This window comes from Denticeps clupeoides, chromosome 20, assembly GCF_900700375.1.
Source record: "Denticeps clupeoides chromosome 20, fDenClu1.1, whole genome shotgun sequence".
Classification (NCBI taxonomy): Eukaryota; Metazoa; Chordata; class Actinopteri; order Clupeiformes; family Denticipitidae; genus Denticeps; species Denticeps clupeoides.
The window spans coordinates 1,163,883-1,179,855 of record NC_041726.1 but is presented as its reverse complement, the minus strand read 5'-3'; the positions used below and the strand labels follow the sequence as shown (position 1 = coordinate 1,179,855).

General features: G+C 44.5%; 1 protein-coding gene across 1 annotated transcript; it reads right to left on the bottom strand.

Moving 5' to 3' along the window:
• Window positions 1-347: 347 nt before the first annotated feature.
• On the bottom strand, window positions 348-15,712 carry fndc5b (fibronectin type III domain containing 5b). The gene is made up of 6 exons (XM_028964788.1): window positions 15,410-15,712; window positions 11,807-11,922; window positions 11,169-11,367; window positions 7,120-7,209; window positions 5,866-6,057; window positions 348-4,101 (listed from the first exon to the last, which is right to left on the bottom strand). Exons 1-5 carry the CDS (start codon window positions 15,477-15,479, stop codon window positions 5,918-5,920), a joined length of 615 nt encoding a protein of 204 aa, XP_028820621.1. The 5' UTR covers window positions 15,480-15,712; the 3' UTR covers window positions 348-4,101; window positions 5,866-5,917.
• Window positions 15,713-15,973: the final 261 nt, after the last annotated feature.

Sequence of the window (15,973 nt, the reverse complement as noted above, 5' to 3'; positions counted from 1 at the left end):
TGCAAATGTCAGCTAATTCTATCCAGCAATGTTGTCTGTATTAAAACTATGGATTTCTGTGCTGGAAAGTGGAATTAATTATTGATTAATCCCCCTTCTGCTATCAGGCTGTGTACCTCTTGGGCTTCCACTGAGTGCCAGAATAATAAATGATATTATAAAAGTATGAATGTACCTTACTCTTATCTGACACATGATGAGAGGGAAGTGCCACCACAATGGAAAGGGGATTGTGTGGGGAATTAACATGAAATAAAGGTTATTGGGATATTTCCTTGTGATTTATGTTCAGGTGGATACCTGGGAATGTTCAAAATAAAGTCATCAGAGTATAATCCACACCGATATGAAAATAGTAGATACTTTATTTCTCGTTAGATACATTATTGGACATTTACGTTATATAAATTCTTTTATAACATTTGTGTAGAATTGCAGAATCATGCTAGCCCTCATGAACCATTCATCATATGAACAATCAACATGGTCTTGATGGAGTACATGAAACATTATACATTTTTTAAGACCATGCATAATCAAACCTTTAGAGTGGTAAAAATGCATTTCACTTTTCATCTGAATCTGGTTAATATACTACCTCTGAGTACAGGGTGAAGTGTTTAAGGCTGGGTTTTCCAAATAAAACCTAAGTGCTGGATTTTTTTGAACACAACATACAGGAAATATGATGTTTCATAAGTTATAGGCCTAAAGCAATTTAACCACCTGATATTGAAGTCGCCATCAAAAGTTCCTCAGAGAGAAACAGCATGTGCACGTCAAAGTTCTCTTTCTATCATTTCAGGCATTAATATTAATTGATAGTCATTTATTACTAGAAACAACAATCCACCCACTTTCATCCATTTGAAATAATCCGCAATGCACATTTCGCCACAACTGCCCATGATGCATGGATACTTAAGTAATGCACAGAGTCCAAAGCTGTGGTCAGTTAAAAAAAATCCATCAGATTATGTCGGGTGAGGACGCGTGCTGTATGCAACTCGTCTGCATTCCTGCCATTCGAATACAGCTGAGGTCTCTTCAGGTCTCGGACTTAAATCACAGTAAGAGACTGAATGAGCTGTTGAGTCAAGGTCATGACTAGGATCAAATCCTACCGTTATGAAAATGATCGGGTTTTTTTTCTTAAAGGTCATTTAAATATTAAAGTTGCAACCAGACAAAATAGTTCCATCGTAAAGTGATGGAAATCTCTTAAGTATGAAAATGGAGCTAATGTTATTCCAGCTTCAATAAGCATATGATGCTATGATACATACATCTGATTACTATCTGATATTATTTTGGCTCATAATCGTGTGTGTATGTGTGTGTATATACTATATGGATGACTGATGAGGGTAAATGCTTTGGCACAACAAGTGATTATGATACACGGTGACGCACGGCACCTAATTCTGTATTTTTTATACATTAAAAACGTTTCGTTTCATATTCTCGCATACAGTATATAAAACATTTTACTACAGCATGCGTATGTCTCACAACCATTTACGTTCCGGAATGTGCTGATTTGTGGACATGGATTGCACAGTCATATGGCCATGTGCACTATGGAACTGACTAAAGGAGATCAATATAAGCGCCATTGGTGACTTTTATTTTTTGTTCCCCTGATAAAAGATCGTTCTTTGTCCTTATTTGTCCCCTGCTGCTTGGACATTCATTATGGCACAACAACTCAAGTTGCCAGATTGCCTATTCACTTATTTTCTTTGTTTAACGGGTAAAAGTCAGACAACCATGAGACAGACAAATAATAGCTTTGGTCACTGTGGCAGAACGTTGCTCCGGGAGGTCGTGACCCAGAGCAACGTTCTCCCGAATTTGCTCCAGAATTTCCTGGGACAAGACCTAGAATATGGCTGAGTTCGAGAGAGAAAAAGGACAAACTGTCTGCTACGTTGTCCTTAACCGTCGGTAAGCCGCCGGTGTTCTTGACCCGGCAACACACCTCCTCTAGCCCCCCCATCCACAGCCAAGGTTAATTAGCAGTCATTACAGAAGCGATATATATACATATATATACGGCCTCTGCCGGGCCCGGCGAGCGCTGCGGTAAAAGACGAGGGCTGGGCTGTCGCCATGGCGATGGAGAGCGAGGGAGGCTTTAACTGAACTGAAATTCCGTCAGGTAGCCTTCAGCCGACTTGATTAACACATTCATATGTCTGCAGTGGGGGATGAAAGGCATGCGCGTCTCGGCTAATGTGCTTCCTTACTTTACACTCGGCCCCATTAACAGTTGCCAGATGCAGTTGTTTGGCTGTGAAGCGGCACTGACAGCAGCAGAAAGTCCTTTCTAAAGACCCGATGGTGGCAAACGATGATCGGAGCGTCTTGGTTTGTGGTTATCCTGGAAAGCCAAGAATGCCGAGGGGGGGACACAGTCCCAAGTCTAATGGGCCGTACTTTGTCAAACCGTTGCACTAATACAGATGTCGACTCATCATATTGCAGGCGGCTTGCCAGCATTTTGGAATATGGAGTCTAGACTGGAAAGGAAATTCAGGAAATCAATTGAAAGAACGTCTTTGTTTTGATATGAAAGGCGCTGTTGTCACTTTTTTGTAATTATTTCTGTGTATTTTATTTCTCTAAATTCTGAAATTTTGCAGCAAAGACTCTTTCGTGGTCAATGAAATAAAGGAATTATTTCTGCCAACACAACTGATGGAGTCACGTATTCATTGTGGAATCACGTATTCACTTTTGCTGGCGGAATTTTGTGGAATGCCATTTCCTATGTATGCCATGAATTAGAACGTTTGGATTTCTGGCTGAAACTTAATTTGGTATTTAGAGTCCTTGCCAAACTGTATTTTTTAAAAAAGCTAATTAGCATATTGGAATGCTATTTTTTTTTCTTGTTAAAACCAAAGTCACTGTAGAGTTGAAGCGTTAAATTGTGATTTATCATTAGCATGTTGCATTCCTGTTCTGTAGGCCTACATCGTGACGTGAAGGGGCCAGCGTGGAGCGACGCCGTCTTACATTTTCCCATAAATCCACCGTTGCAAAACGCGCGCAACTCACGGATCAGCAGACGGCAAGATTTGCAAAACCACAGCGCTCTGCTCCATCACCCCTGGCCACTAAGGACTCATCTTCCTGCTCTGCATGATGGACCAAGTTGGTTGCTTTGCAGACAACATCGACTGGGAAAAATGTTTTTAAGAAGGTTCTCCCGGGAACGATGAGACACGAGAGGTTTGGAGGCTCGGCAAATTAGACATAATGAGATGCCAGGAGACCAAAACGATCACCCAATCACCGCTGGAGACGCAACTGACGGAGAAATGAAACGTATGAGGTGGAATGCGCTTATCGATACTGCACCACGCGTCTAGTTTTTGCCCACCAATGTGCTCGTTGCGGACGGCAGTCCTACTTGAGACACACAAATGATGGCGTAGAGGAACAATTAGGCATATGTACCGATACACCATTAGTACAAAAACGCCTCTGCTGGTCTGAAAGATGGGGAAAAGCCGACCGAGCTGATTTAGTGCTGAGGACCTGTGTTTTTCCTCTCGATGGTGTCTGGGCACCCTGAGAGCAAGACGGTGCTTAAAGAGGGAAACCCAATAGAAACGTTCCATGAGAGGGTGAAATGGGGCAAAATAAATGAAGGGGGACGGATAGATGGAGTCAGTTTGTTCTAACCCTGCTGTAGTTGTACCGATAAGGACCAGAGTCGATGATGGGATTTCTTTTCTCAATCCCCCAAACATTTAGGTCTTGATGGAGGTTCACTGAGATGGAGTCCCACGCTCTCTGCCCATTTGTACGAGGCTATGCTTCCAAAGAGCTGCACCTCGGATTTCGGGAGGTCACCTGTTCGTGTTTCTCAATCGTGCCTAGACCACACAAACGTTCCTTCTCATCTCCTGTCCTCTGGATTCCACGACAGGCTCTCCTGTGTGCTTATGACATGGAGGCCGAATGGGTCTTGAAAGAGGAGAAGCACCAAGAGGTCTGTGGATGTCCTGAAGCTGTCTTTCAGATGAAGGTGAGCAGTCGGTCCCAGGGCAATGTGACGGTGGCGTTTCATGGCTTTCTGACATCAGGGCCCTGTGAAATACAATTGACATTTTTATTAAATCACTGCTCCTGTATGGCACCCTGGCAGAGTATTTTAATGCCAACCTTTTTCTAAGTGGAATTAGGCAAATTGTTAACGGCCTAACAAGCCATGACTGAAACTGATGGACATGCAGGAATACATCTGGTCTGGGAATATTGCATGACAGGCTAAAGGGAAAGTGTTGAGGAGCATGATGAGTTCAGATGCTTCTGGCCTAGAGTTTTGGATCACGGCAGAAAGATGGAAAGATGTACAGTAGGAGCCATGTTAAATATTCGGATTTATATTTATTCAACTGATATTCATACCGTGAACAATATGATGCAATTTTAATTCTGTACTGTGAAATATTGGCACCTCTGTATTATTGCTTGAATAATAAATTGCTTGAATTACTATTGAATTAATAAATCCAGATTGAAAAATGCCCCTAAAGAATTATAATCCTTAGCAGACTTTAATGTAACATGCATGTTCTCCACAAGGAGAAGAAGCCAAACGAAGAAGACGAACATTTCAGGAAAAAAGGGTCTGGGCAAAAAAGTGAATACCACTAAATGACATTTTTAATATCATATTATTTTAATATCATTTTAATATGATATTTGTTACTCAGTTTAAATGTCTGATATATGCTGTAAATATTAAATGTCATTTTATGACACTGTCTCGTCATTACAAAAATAAGATCTGGTCAAAATTTGTCTTGAAAAGGAGGCTGGTGAAATAAATGAAATTTGTCACCCGTCCGTATGCCCTGCATGCTTCTCCACCTCCGGCCCACCTTCTCCTGCCCCCCCAAGCCTTTGTAGTTTGACGGCGCCACGGCTCCCCCCCATATACTCCATGCAGGTTCCCTCTGCACCCCAGCCTCCACTTTCATCTGAGCAGCATCTTCTAATCACGCTCCGTGTCCTCTCTTTTTTCGTGTTTGTGTGGGTGTCTCCCTCTCTCCGGGGTTTTGTCTCCCCTGATTGTCTCCCTCTCTCCGGGGGATCAGACCAAAGCCACCGATGTGCTTAAGTGCTTAAGTGAAGTGATTGTCACATGTGATTCACAGCAGCACAGCACACGGTGCACACAATGAAATGTGTCCTCTGCATTTAACCCATCACCCTGAGTGAGCAGTGGGCGGCCATGACAGGCGCCCGGGGAGCAGTGTGTGGGGACGGTGCTTTGCTCAGTGGCACCTTACCGGATCAGGATTCGAACCGACAACCTTCTGATTATGGGGCTGCTTCCTTAACCTCTAGGCCACCACTGCCCCACCATCTTGCCCGCCCCCAACATCTCTGCTATTATCTCGCGTGTCCGTGTGAGCCCCATTAAAACCTCTTTGTCTCGCAGCCACCCGGCCTTCCTAAGTCCTCCTGCAGCCGCCCCTTCGTGTCTTTTGTGTTCGCAGCTTCCTAATTACGTTGCCTTTGACTCAGGTCTTTATCACAGCTCCTTCCCCTCAGAAAGTCATTGGCTCTTCATTATCTGAGTCTGCTGAAGATTCCGGGCCCTCTCTGACACTGTGTTATTCTAATGATGTTAAATTATAATGGAGTAATTTCTTAGGGTCTGATTAATGTTATATGCAGTCCTCTCTACATTTACGGGCCGGGCCGTGTCCTGGTTTCCAAAAGGAAAGCGACTTGGTGCACAATGCTCAGCGGAATTGGCCATGATCGCTGCAGTGATTGTCTGGCCCTCGGGGTGAAGGAAGTTATTTCATCGTCCTGTAGAAAAGTACACAGCGTCCTCACCTGTCCTGACGCTGTTATTGCCTGGAGGGTTTTTTTGGGGGGGGGGGCTGGGTTAGACCTTGCTACGCAGGAGTCCCCCTGTCGGGTGCTCAGGGGTACTGCACTCGGACGAGTTCTTGGCTTTGTCCTTGTTGTTGTTCGGCTCGTTGTCTTTGATGATGTCGTATTGGCGGCAGAAGAGCGCGATCACTCCTGTCGAGACGGAAGAATTGTGATGCGTTTTGAGAGAAAGATCAATCATTGTGATCGATGCAGCCTATACTCCATTGCTCAGGTGAACAAGCACCTTCCCATTGATTCTAATCATGCATTAAACGCCATTGAATAATGTGACAGACCTATAACAGAGTTTCCGTTGCTGTGTGTTGACAGGCAATAGTGAGAAATATGAATGAATGATTATTTAAATAGGGAACCACAGATCTAATTCATTTCTGCTTCACATCTGAAGGTAGACGTTCTTCTCTAGGACACTCTGAAAGGGGATCGGGTTGGTCGGTGTCCCACACTGACAAACCGCCACTGCCGATAAATACAAAACTGCCGGGTATAATGAGTCTGTGGTGCCTTGGTACGTCAATGAGTGATTTATTACGGTCTCCCCTTCTTCCCGGCTCTGTTGGGATCGCTCTGGAGATGAAGATGCCCCCCGCGGTCCAATTAAACCAACCGAAATCCCTTTTCTTCTTCTTTAATGCACTGTCCGAGGTCTAGAAAGCGATCTATGATCCAATCAGTCGAAAAAGTAGCCAAGGTAGGTTAGAAATATTGAGCACAGTCCATTCGCAGCAGCTTGGGAAAGCTCCATGCATTTTTATACGTATTGTCAAAATGATTTATGCTGCCCATGGGATTTTACGCCCGGTAAGTGTTTTACACTGTTCATCATATTGGCGATTCTATTATCCGAATAATGTCTGCACTGTAAGCATTTTTATTTCTGGGCTTTTACAAGCCTGTCAATTTTCATATGAGTGATGCTGTATTAAAAGTTTAATACTTGAAATGCATTTCAGTGCGAGTGAACGGCACCATAAGCTGCTTGAGACGAAATTGTATTTTTTTTTATGAATGTTAATCTTTAATTATACATTTTAGCACATCGTTATCATGCAAGTCGTGTCCTCCTGTTCCTCAACATTTGTCATTCTGGTCACAATGCAATTGTCATAATGGCTTGTTGATGACAGCTGGGCGCGTGGTGACGTCTCGGTGACAGAGTTGGCGTTCAGTTAATGGATGGATGCCTCTCACCTGCCCACATGATCAGCACGACCACGATGATGATGAGTTCTCCAGCCCTCAGCTGGGCCGCCTGGCCGACCTCTTCCATCGTCACCTCGTCTGCAGAGGTGGAGGAAAACGATGAGTGACGCACACATGCAGAAAGGCATACGTTCCACCACACCTGGGATGGAGAAGACTGGTTTATTAACGCAGGCTGGGCACACATTAGTAAATTTGACACGGATTGTGGTCCAGGCGGTCTGGGGCTTAGAGTAAAGAATAAAGCGTAAAAATAAAAACCCACGGAAGAGGACAGAAGAAGAAGTCCGACCTCGGGAAGCTGATCCTGAATGAAGTTAAATGGCGGTCCCTCAGTCTATCAATAAATCAGGAATCAGCACCATCGGCATCCTATCTTTATTTGTCCTGGTCATTTATCACCCTGGCAAGAATATCCACTCTTCAATGACGTTACAGCTCGGCCTCTGGTGGACCTGGTCCATTCCCGATAGTAGCTGCCACAATTTATGTAGAACTTTAATAACTTTTTCGCGTTTTAACACCTGCCCACTTTTCATCAATTCTCAATACAAAACAGATTGACTTGGTAACTATCATAACTAATTGGTAGCCTAGCAGGTAAGGAAGTGGACTCGTAAACGAAAGGATAGTACCCCCCTTGAGCAAGGTACCATCCCCAGGCACCTTTCTTTGCTTTTATGGGTTAAATGCAGAAGAGGCCGTGAATCAGGACGACAAAAGCAAAAATCACTTCACTTTTATTCACTTTGATTTGTTTTTCTATTCACAGAAATACTGAGGAATGCACCGGCGAACAGGCCCCGTGATGACCGTATTTCACCGCACCCTTCTACACACCTTTCAAAGCCCCTTCGGGTGAGCGGTGGAGATGACAAAGCCGGGGTTTCTATTCGGAATCGCTGCAATCCCGCATTTCCTGGTAATTAAGGCCTTATTGACATTCAAAAAGTTGAAGTTCCATGAAGGCGCCACGCTGAAGAGCTTCTGCGGAACAAAGAAAGGGCCCGTCCTCCGGGATCCGAGGGCAGAATACGTTTCAGTCCCTTCAACCGACAGATCATGTGCCCCTGGTGTTATTCTTTAGTCGAGCTTGAAGGACCCCGCTCTCCGCAGCGCCCTGTTGTGTGTGGAGAGTGTGATGAACCTCCCTTCTTCATTAGCCGGAACATGCTCGCAATGTTAAGCGGTCCATAATTGTGCTACGTTGATGAATTGAGGGCAGCGCCGATCGGACAGCAGTTGTAATGACTGCGCGACAAGCTTTTTTTATGATGCACACGACTACAAATGACAATAGTGAAACATTCGTGGCCACGGCTTGTCCTGCATCGTCGTCATGGTTTTGCAACCGAAGGTTCTCCATCAGAAATACGTTGTTGGGTGTGATATAAAACAATGGAGGCCAATGGGGTAGCGTGTAAGAAGCAAAGAAGAGATCACGTCCAAATCTTTGACGTTTTCTTCACACACGTGGGCGAAGCGGTTGCCAGGTTGTGATTCGCCGTGTTCTGTTTATGCACGACATGCATTTCTGAATTAGCAGCATGGAGGATTTCTGCTGATTTCTAGTCATTCATTATTGAAAGTGCAAAACCTGTTAGCCTCGCAGTGAAACCAGCGTGGCTCAAGTTCAAAATGCATCTCCTGAACTGGCCACCATTCATGCTTTTTCCCAGCCTTCCCCTGTTTAGGGGTTTAGGTGTACATTTAAGGTCCCCTGACATGACAATTTCACTTTGTGAGATTATTTAACATTTATACGAGTTCCTCTGGCCTGTCTATGGTCCTGCAGTGGCTAGAAGAGGTGATACGTGGGACATTCTGTTTTGCAGTTCAGAGAGTGGCGGCTTAGATGGAATTTAGGCCGTTATGTCATCACAATGGGCTTTGTTTTTTCTAGAAAAACATGACACGACTTCCTGTCTGCGCCAAACATTGTGGTTGGTGGATGGTGTTGATATAGGCCGCTCTCCTCCTGGCCCCGCCCCTCTCCTCCTCATTAGCATTTAAAGCTACAGGCGGTGAAACGACGCATGCTGGGAAATCTCACCATGGGAAAGGATCAAAGTGGCCGTAATTCTGCACCACGGCTGAATTTCGGAAACCAACAAGAAAAAAAATTGTCAGAGGACCTTTTAGCCATTTAAGTCTCCTTAAAAATGCCCCAGAAACATAGTGACGCGTATCAGGTTTGCCACAAAGTCTTGGACGTCTATCTCTCCAGATGGTTGGTCTTTTAATAACTACAAGCATCATAAAACTAGGACCATTCATCATTGTACTTCATGGGGCAGCGGTGGCCTAGCGGTTAAGGACACGGCCCCGTAATCAGAAGGTTGCCGGTTCAAGGTGCCACTGAGCAAAGCACCGTCTCCACACACTGCCCACTGCTCACCAAGGGTGATGGGATAAATGCAGAGGACAAATTTCACTGTGTGCACCGTGTGCTGTTCTGCTGTGCATGTGCTGTCTTTCATTCTTTCAGTAGGAGCATGTAAATAAGAAGGCCATGGTCACAGATGAGATTTAAAAAAAAAAAACTCAAAAGATGGCAACCTTTGCATGGAATCACTGGACAGCTTTGGTCCTGAAGAGCAATTTTTACAGCAGCACAGCACCTATGCTTTGTTAGTTAGCAACGATGGTGCGTTTACATGTGAAGTTTCCAGTTAATGGAAGGAAAAAGCCCTTTAACACAGAAGCAGGCAGTAATGCAACGCCGAAATGCCATAATGCTTACATAATTACTTTGTCATTTGGAGTGACACGGTGAGGCTTGTCGTTAATTCATCATTAATTCATGCATGTCACAGGCACAAATATCATTCGCGCTGCATTTCCCCGGGAGCCCACCGTTCATTTCATGTGTGCTTAGGGGGATGTTTTGGAAGTGTTCAGAACTCACTGCCTCATGGTCCAACACGGCAGCTACCAGAAACCACCCCAGGACGCTGGGCACAGGCGTGCACCCAATCAGAATTCCTTAATTAACAATCTAGCCACATGTTTAGTAGTAGCATGGTCCCTGAATGTCGATATCAGAGATTTTATGAAGGTAAGAAGGAAGGAGGGTCACAGGATCATGCACTCCTCTCTTCAGTGTTGCCAGATTGAAAAAAAAACTTTTTGCTGGATTCCTGGATTTAAGTAGTTGAATTTGAATTTGGTTGAATTTTTGGATGAAACAGTACACAGTTTGTGCTACCGGGGGGGTAACTAATCCATAATGAGGAAGTACAAGATTACATTTACATTTACAGCATTTACCAGACGTCCTTATCCAGAGCGACTTACAGTCAGTAGTGACAGGGACAGTCCCCCCCTGGAGACACTCAGGGTTAAGTGTCTTGCTCAGGGACACAATGGTAGTAAGTGGGCTTTGAACCTGGGTCTTCTGGTTCATAGGCGAGTGTGTTACGCACTAGGCTACTAGCACCCTATATGGTACCACCCTATATGGTCCATCATGACCATAAAAACACCAGCAAAAAGCATTGACATTTTCAATAATCAGGGAATGAATCCCCGTAGCCAGGTGTTAATAAATAGACCTTAACTTAACTTAAATGAACCTTAACCCCTGTATTCAATGTAACATAAGGACGGGACACTAACCAGGTGAAAGGTGCTCAAATTACATTTTAAAAAATGCTTTCTGAGAAATATTAAGACTGCAACCACACGTCAGACAGAAGAACAGCGATGTGAACAAATTACACAGGAATGAAACTCTTGTACTTTTCAAAAGTGAAACGCGGCACAGCGCACACAACGAAATCTGTATTTATAACCATCCCCCTCGGTGAGCAGTGGGCAGCCATGACAGGCGCCCGGGGAGCAGTGTGATTACGGAAAAACACAACCGTACTAGTCATATTATGTGATCTGGTTCAGCTACGTTCAACCACTCGTGTGTTGCCTCAGCCGACACATATCTTATACACTTTATTACCATTAATAAATTGCCACGAAGCGTCATAAAACCAGCGCAACTTATTGAATCTCGGGAGGTTTCCATTGGCACGTAGGCTCACCTGGGCTTTTGGACGCCAGTTTCTCCGATTCTTTTGGGGTTCGGAACAGCACAGGGTCACTGGGGGGGCTGGTGCCGCTGATGCTGATGGACTGCACATGAACTATGTACTCTGTGTCCTCCTCCAAGTCCCACAGTACACAGGAGCGGGTCGTGGTGTTCACTTCCTGGATGAAACGTAGGCGCCGCACATCTTTTTTCTACCAATTGGAGGGGGGTAGAAATTGGGGAACGTCACTGTCATATACAGAAAGCCATGCGGCAGTTTTACCCACAATGAAAATGTTGGACCTAAACCTTACAAATAAAGTAGTAAACAGTGAAAAATACAACTGGAAGAACAAATTGTTAAAGTAAGTGTGGGTTGGTGTGTTTGGTGCTTAAGCCTGATAGAAACTGTCCCTGAGTTTGGCACCAATGCTGAAGGTGAGATGAAGTATGCATGGAGTCAGAAGAGTCCCTCGGCTCTTCGGCCATTAATTACAACAATCTCTGTGAGTCGGACTCTGGGGACCAGCAGCAACGGCTTGGCAGGTTGACGGCCGCCATTATGCGGCTCAGTGCTACAGAGTGTAGTTAAAATACTGTGAGATGCAGACACACACACACACACACACACACACAAAACACTGACAGCACCTGCTGGGTGATGGCAAACCCAATTACAGGGTCTCCTTCGAAGATGTCCCATGTCACAACAGCGGAGTTCACTTCCAGTTCCTTAATGGTCACATTGAGTGGAGCAGACAGGGTGTCTGTTGCAGAACGGAAAAAATATATATCATAATCTCAATCAGTCAAAACATGTGTTTTCAATGCATAGAGGGAGCATTGTAGTAATATATAAAATAAACGTGTAATAGATTACCATGGTCCCTTGCAATTGTCTCACCACAAAACCACAATTACCATATCTTGCTAAATTAATTATTAATTAACTGACCAATTTTAAACAAAGTCCGACCACCGAAGGTCGTCTAAAATCACGGCACATAGCTTCAGATAATTATCTGAAAAGTGTATGATCCACCCATTTGAAGCAGTTAATCCATCATTGTCATTTCATCAGTTTATATTGCTCATTATTTCTTCTCTTGTTTAGATTATTTTGACTGAGATTCCTTTTTTTTATCCATAAAGTGTTTACATAGAACCAGCAGAGTCTGCTTTCACGTATAATATTTACGCTTCTGGTTCTGAAATGTACGTGTTAAACAGCAACCGGCCTTTGTGTTCCATCAATATTTCTATACGGCAGCTACTGTTACGTCGTTGCATAATGAGTGACGCCGAATGTTCAAAAAACAACAACAATAACTACATTAACGTTGACTGCGGTTTTATTAATAATTACCATATCTGATGGTAAATTGGTGGTTGTGGCCGGGTGAATAAACCTGACGGTAGGGCTCCTAGGCACCATCCACTTTACCAGGCTTACCGTAGAGCAATAATTTAATCAAAACATCACTTTTATTCATGCCGCGCTGAGGACTGAAACGCTGCCGTCTGTTACAAGCTCTTACAAAAATAGTCAAGAGCATTGCTGCACGTGAAACCTTCTGAACATCAAACATGAACATGTATGAACATCTAACATGGAAGCACGTTGTAAGGCATGTAAAAAAATCAAATGAGAAAAAGCCAAATCCGCTTTGGGGCCTTTGGGGATGTTTTTGCTAATAAACTGTTGGCGTTCAGTGTGTCCTCACTCACTCACGTCCACAGACAGAAATGGAGAGAAACTGAGGTTAATTCTGATGGTTTTCCACTCGCATACGGATGCCTGGCTGATAATGTCGGCTCGTTTTGCAGGGCTATTTTCTCTCGAAGTCTCCGACTGTGCCCGGTATTTGGGTTATTAATCTGAACCAGCCGCGAGGTCGTATTTTTGGCTCAGCGCTTGGGTCTGCCTCGTGTGCCGCTGTGCAACATTTGTCAGGATGGAAACTAAAACCCAATGAAAGACAAAAAAAAAACCACCAACAATCCCAGTTGCTGTAAAATCATTTTAAACTGCCGCTACTTTGGTCCCATATTGGCTGTGCTGTTATGACGGAATAATATTACTTCCATTACGTCGTCTTTAACAATTGAAAGCAGCAAGTGCACCAGCCAGTATAACGTCATAATATAATCCTCATTAATATGCTAATTAGTTTACGGAAATGCTATGTGAGATTGTACAGTGCGTCTAAAATCTTAGCATGTAACCAACAACATGCAAAGTGTACACTTGTAGCGAAATACTGGATTACGCCACTACACTGTATCCCACAATGCAATGCGGCGGTGACGACAACGACAGCAACCAAGGTCGCGCCAACGTAAAATTGTATGCTAACTTCTCCCCAGATAATTACATTTACATTTATACATTCACATTATACATTTTACTATATACAGTAGACAGCAATTACAAGTTTGCAAATGTACATCATTTATTTTAGATTTAGCAGCTCTATGAAACAGGTCAAGTCCAAGTCGGTCCAATAAATTAGCGTTTAGCAGCCCTGCAGCACAATAGCTGAATTAATTACAACAAAAGTAAATGCTTTAAATGAAAAAATGACTGTCATAAAGTGGCCATTCTGGACTAATTTTGTGAATATCAGTATAATATATAGTATAATATATAGTTTACAATAGTTACGATTATGTTTTTAATATATACATTACATACTGTGATATTAATATTATACTTATTTTTAAATGAGAATTGTTATTATATTGTATTTTATAAGCATATTGGAATGTCATCTGTCGTTTGGTTAAAAATTATTATTAGTTAATAGTTAATTAACCCGATTTCATTTTGAACAATGATCCAGCAGAGAACTGTGAAATTAACGATTACTATTGTAATTTTATTGTCAGTTTAGTGCTGCAGAACCATCTGCATTCTGCTCATGGTTCTCACGTTAGATACCGACCAGCGAAGCCGCTATTCTCCATCCAGCTTCTGCTGATATCAACTCTGTAAATCTCCTGAAGTTGTTATTTCAACCCGCACTGAACTAGCCTCAGAACAACGAGACATACGTGAGCGGGGTATTGGTTTCACCCCAAAAGGCAAATATCTAGCGATCCAGTTCTGGGATGTCTGGGCTAGTGCTTGAGGCCAGTTGTAGTCAGCAGGCTGGTATGTACCTTACATTTACATTTACAGCATTTATCAGACGTCCTTATCCAGAGCGACTTACAATCAGTAGTTACAGGGACAGTCCCCCCCTGGAGACACGTAGGATTAAGTGTCTTGCTCAGGGACACAATGGTAGTTAGAGGTAAAAAGCGCATTTGGGCTTTGGGGGGAATTGGATCGTTCAGCCGGTCCACGTGGACGACTGGTGGTCTGTACGTTGCGGTTTAACTGGACGCCATCTGCACCGTGCAGCCACCCCAGTGCGAGGAACGAACCGTGTCCAAATGACGATATTCGTGTGGGTCTCGCTGCACGAGGTTTATTCTGAATTGCGACCCAGAAGGTGAAGATGTCAAGTGAGAGCAGACGGCTGTGGGGATAAAAAAGTAAGAAATAAATCCCCCGGTTGTGGGGCATTTTAATGTAGCCTGCTCCCCGGTGACATGTTGGTGGTCGCCAGGCCCACGCTGGTTTAAATATTCACCAGAATGGAAGGAAGGATGGAAACCACCGAGGACCACGCGTGTTCGTATTATAATCTCCATATTATTACCATCACTACAACAACCACTGAGGGTGAGAAGTTCCACCATCGTCCCCCACCGTGCCTCTTTGTCCTGATTCCACAGTGTCACCGGGCCCGGGCGGGTGCCCAGTTCTCTCTCTCGGTGGCAGTTCCACTGCCGGTTGCAACGTGGCAGATCTTCGTGCTGCAACTACGTCCACCGGCTTGTAGTGGAGCAGCGGAGAGGGGGGACGGGTTCTTGCAGGAGGGACACATTCAGCGCAAGTGGAGAAGACAACAGCATTGGGTCCGAATGCCACCAAATGTCACACAGACATTTTTTTTTATTTGTATTATTTTTTATTTTTTAGAAGGAGCTCTTCAGATCCATTTCTAACAGCCCTGCGGCTCTTTTATTTCCAACTTGTCCGTTCCGTTGTGCATATTTTATTTGACGTGGACACTTTTACCACGCTGTGCATCGTATAAAAAGCCTCGGCTTGTATCTACATGTATATTTAGATGTCTATATTTCCATATTTATGCGGGATAGTAGAATATTATTCCACGAATGGCGGGAAGGACGAGAACTTACCGGCGGCGACCGACGACACGGAGACGCAGCCGAGAAGCAGCAGCGCGGCGCCGAAGCCTCTTCTCTCCATCCTTCCGGGAGATGCTCATCACATTCTGCTCCCATTTACTCCTGCTGGGCTGGATGTGACGGGTGCTGCTGTTTTCTGCTCTGTCGCCGGACCGTCGCGGCTCTTAATGTCGCCAAACTCCGCGGCTGCCGCAGAAAGGCGACATCGGGGCTCCGCTGCCGACCTGAGACCCACCAGCGTCCGGCGCTGCGTTCACAACTGCGCCTCGTTACGTCCGGGGACCCTCCTCTTCCTCCTCTTCCTCCTCTTCGTCCTCCTCCTCTTCCTCTTCCTCCTCCTCCTCTTCCTCCTCCTCTTCCTCCTCCTCCTCCTCCTCTTCCTCCTCCTCTTCCTCCTCCTCCTCCTCCTCTTCCTCCTCCTCCTCTTCCTCTTCCTCCTCCTCCTCTTCCTCCTCCTCCTCCTCCTCTTCTCCTCCTCCTCCTCTTCGTCCTCTTCCTCCTCCTCTTCCTCTTCCTCCTCCTCCTCTTCCTCCTCCTCCTCCTCCTCTTCTTCTT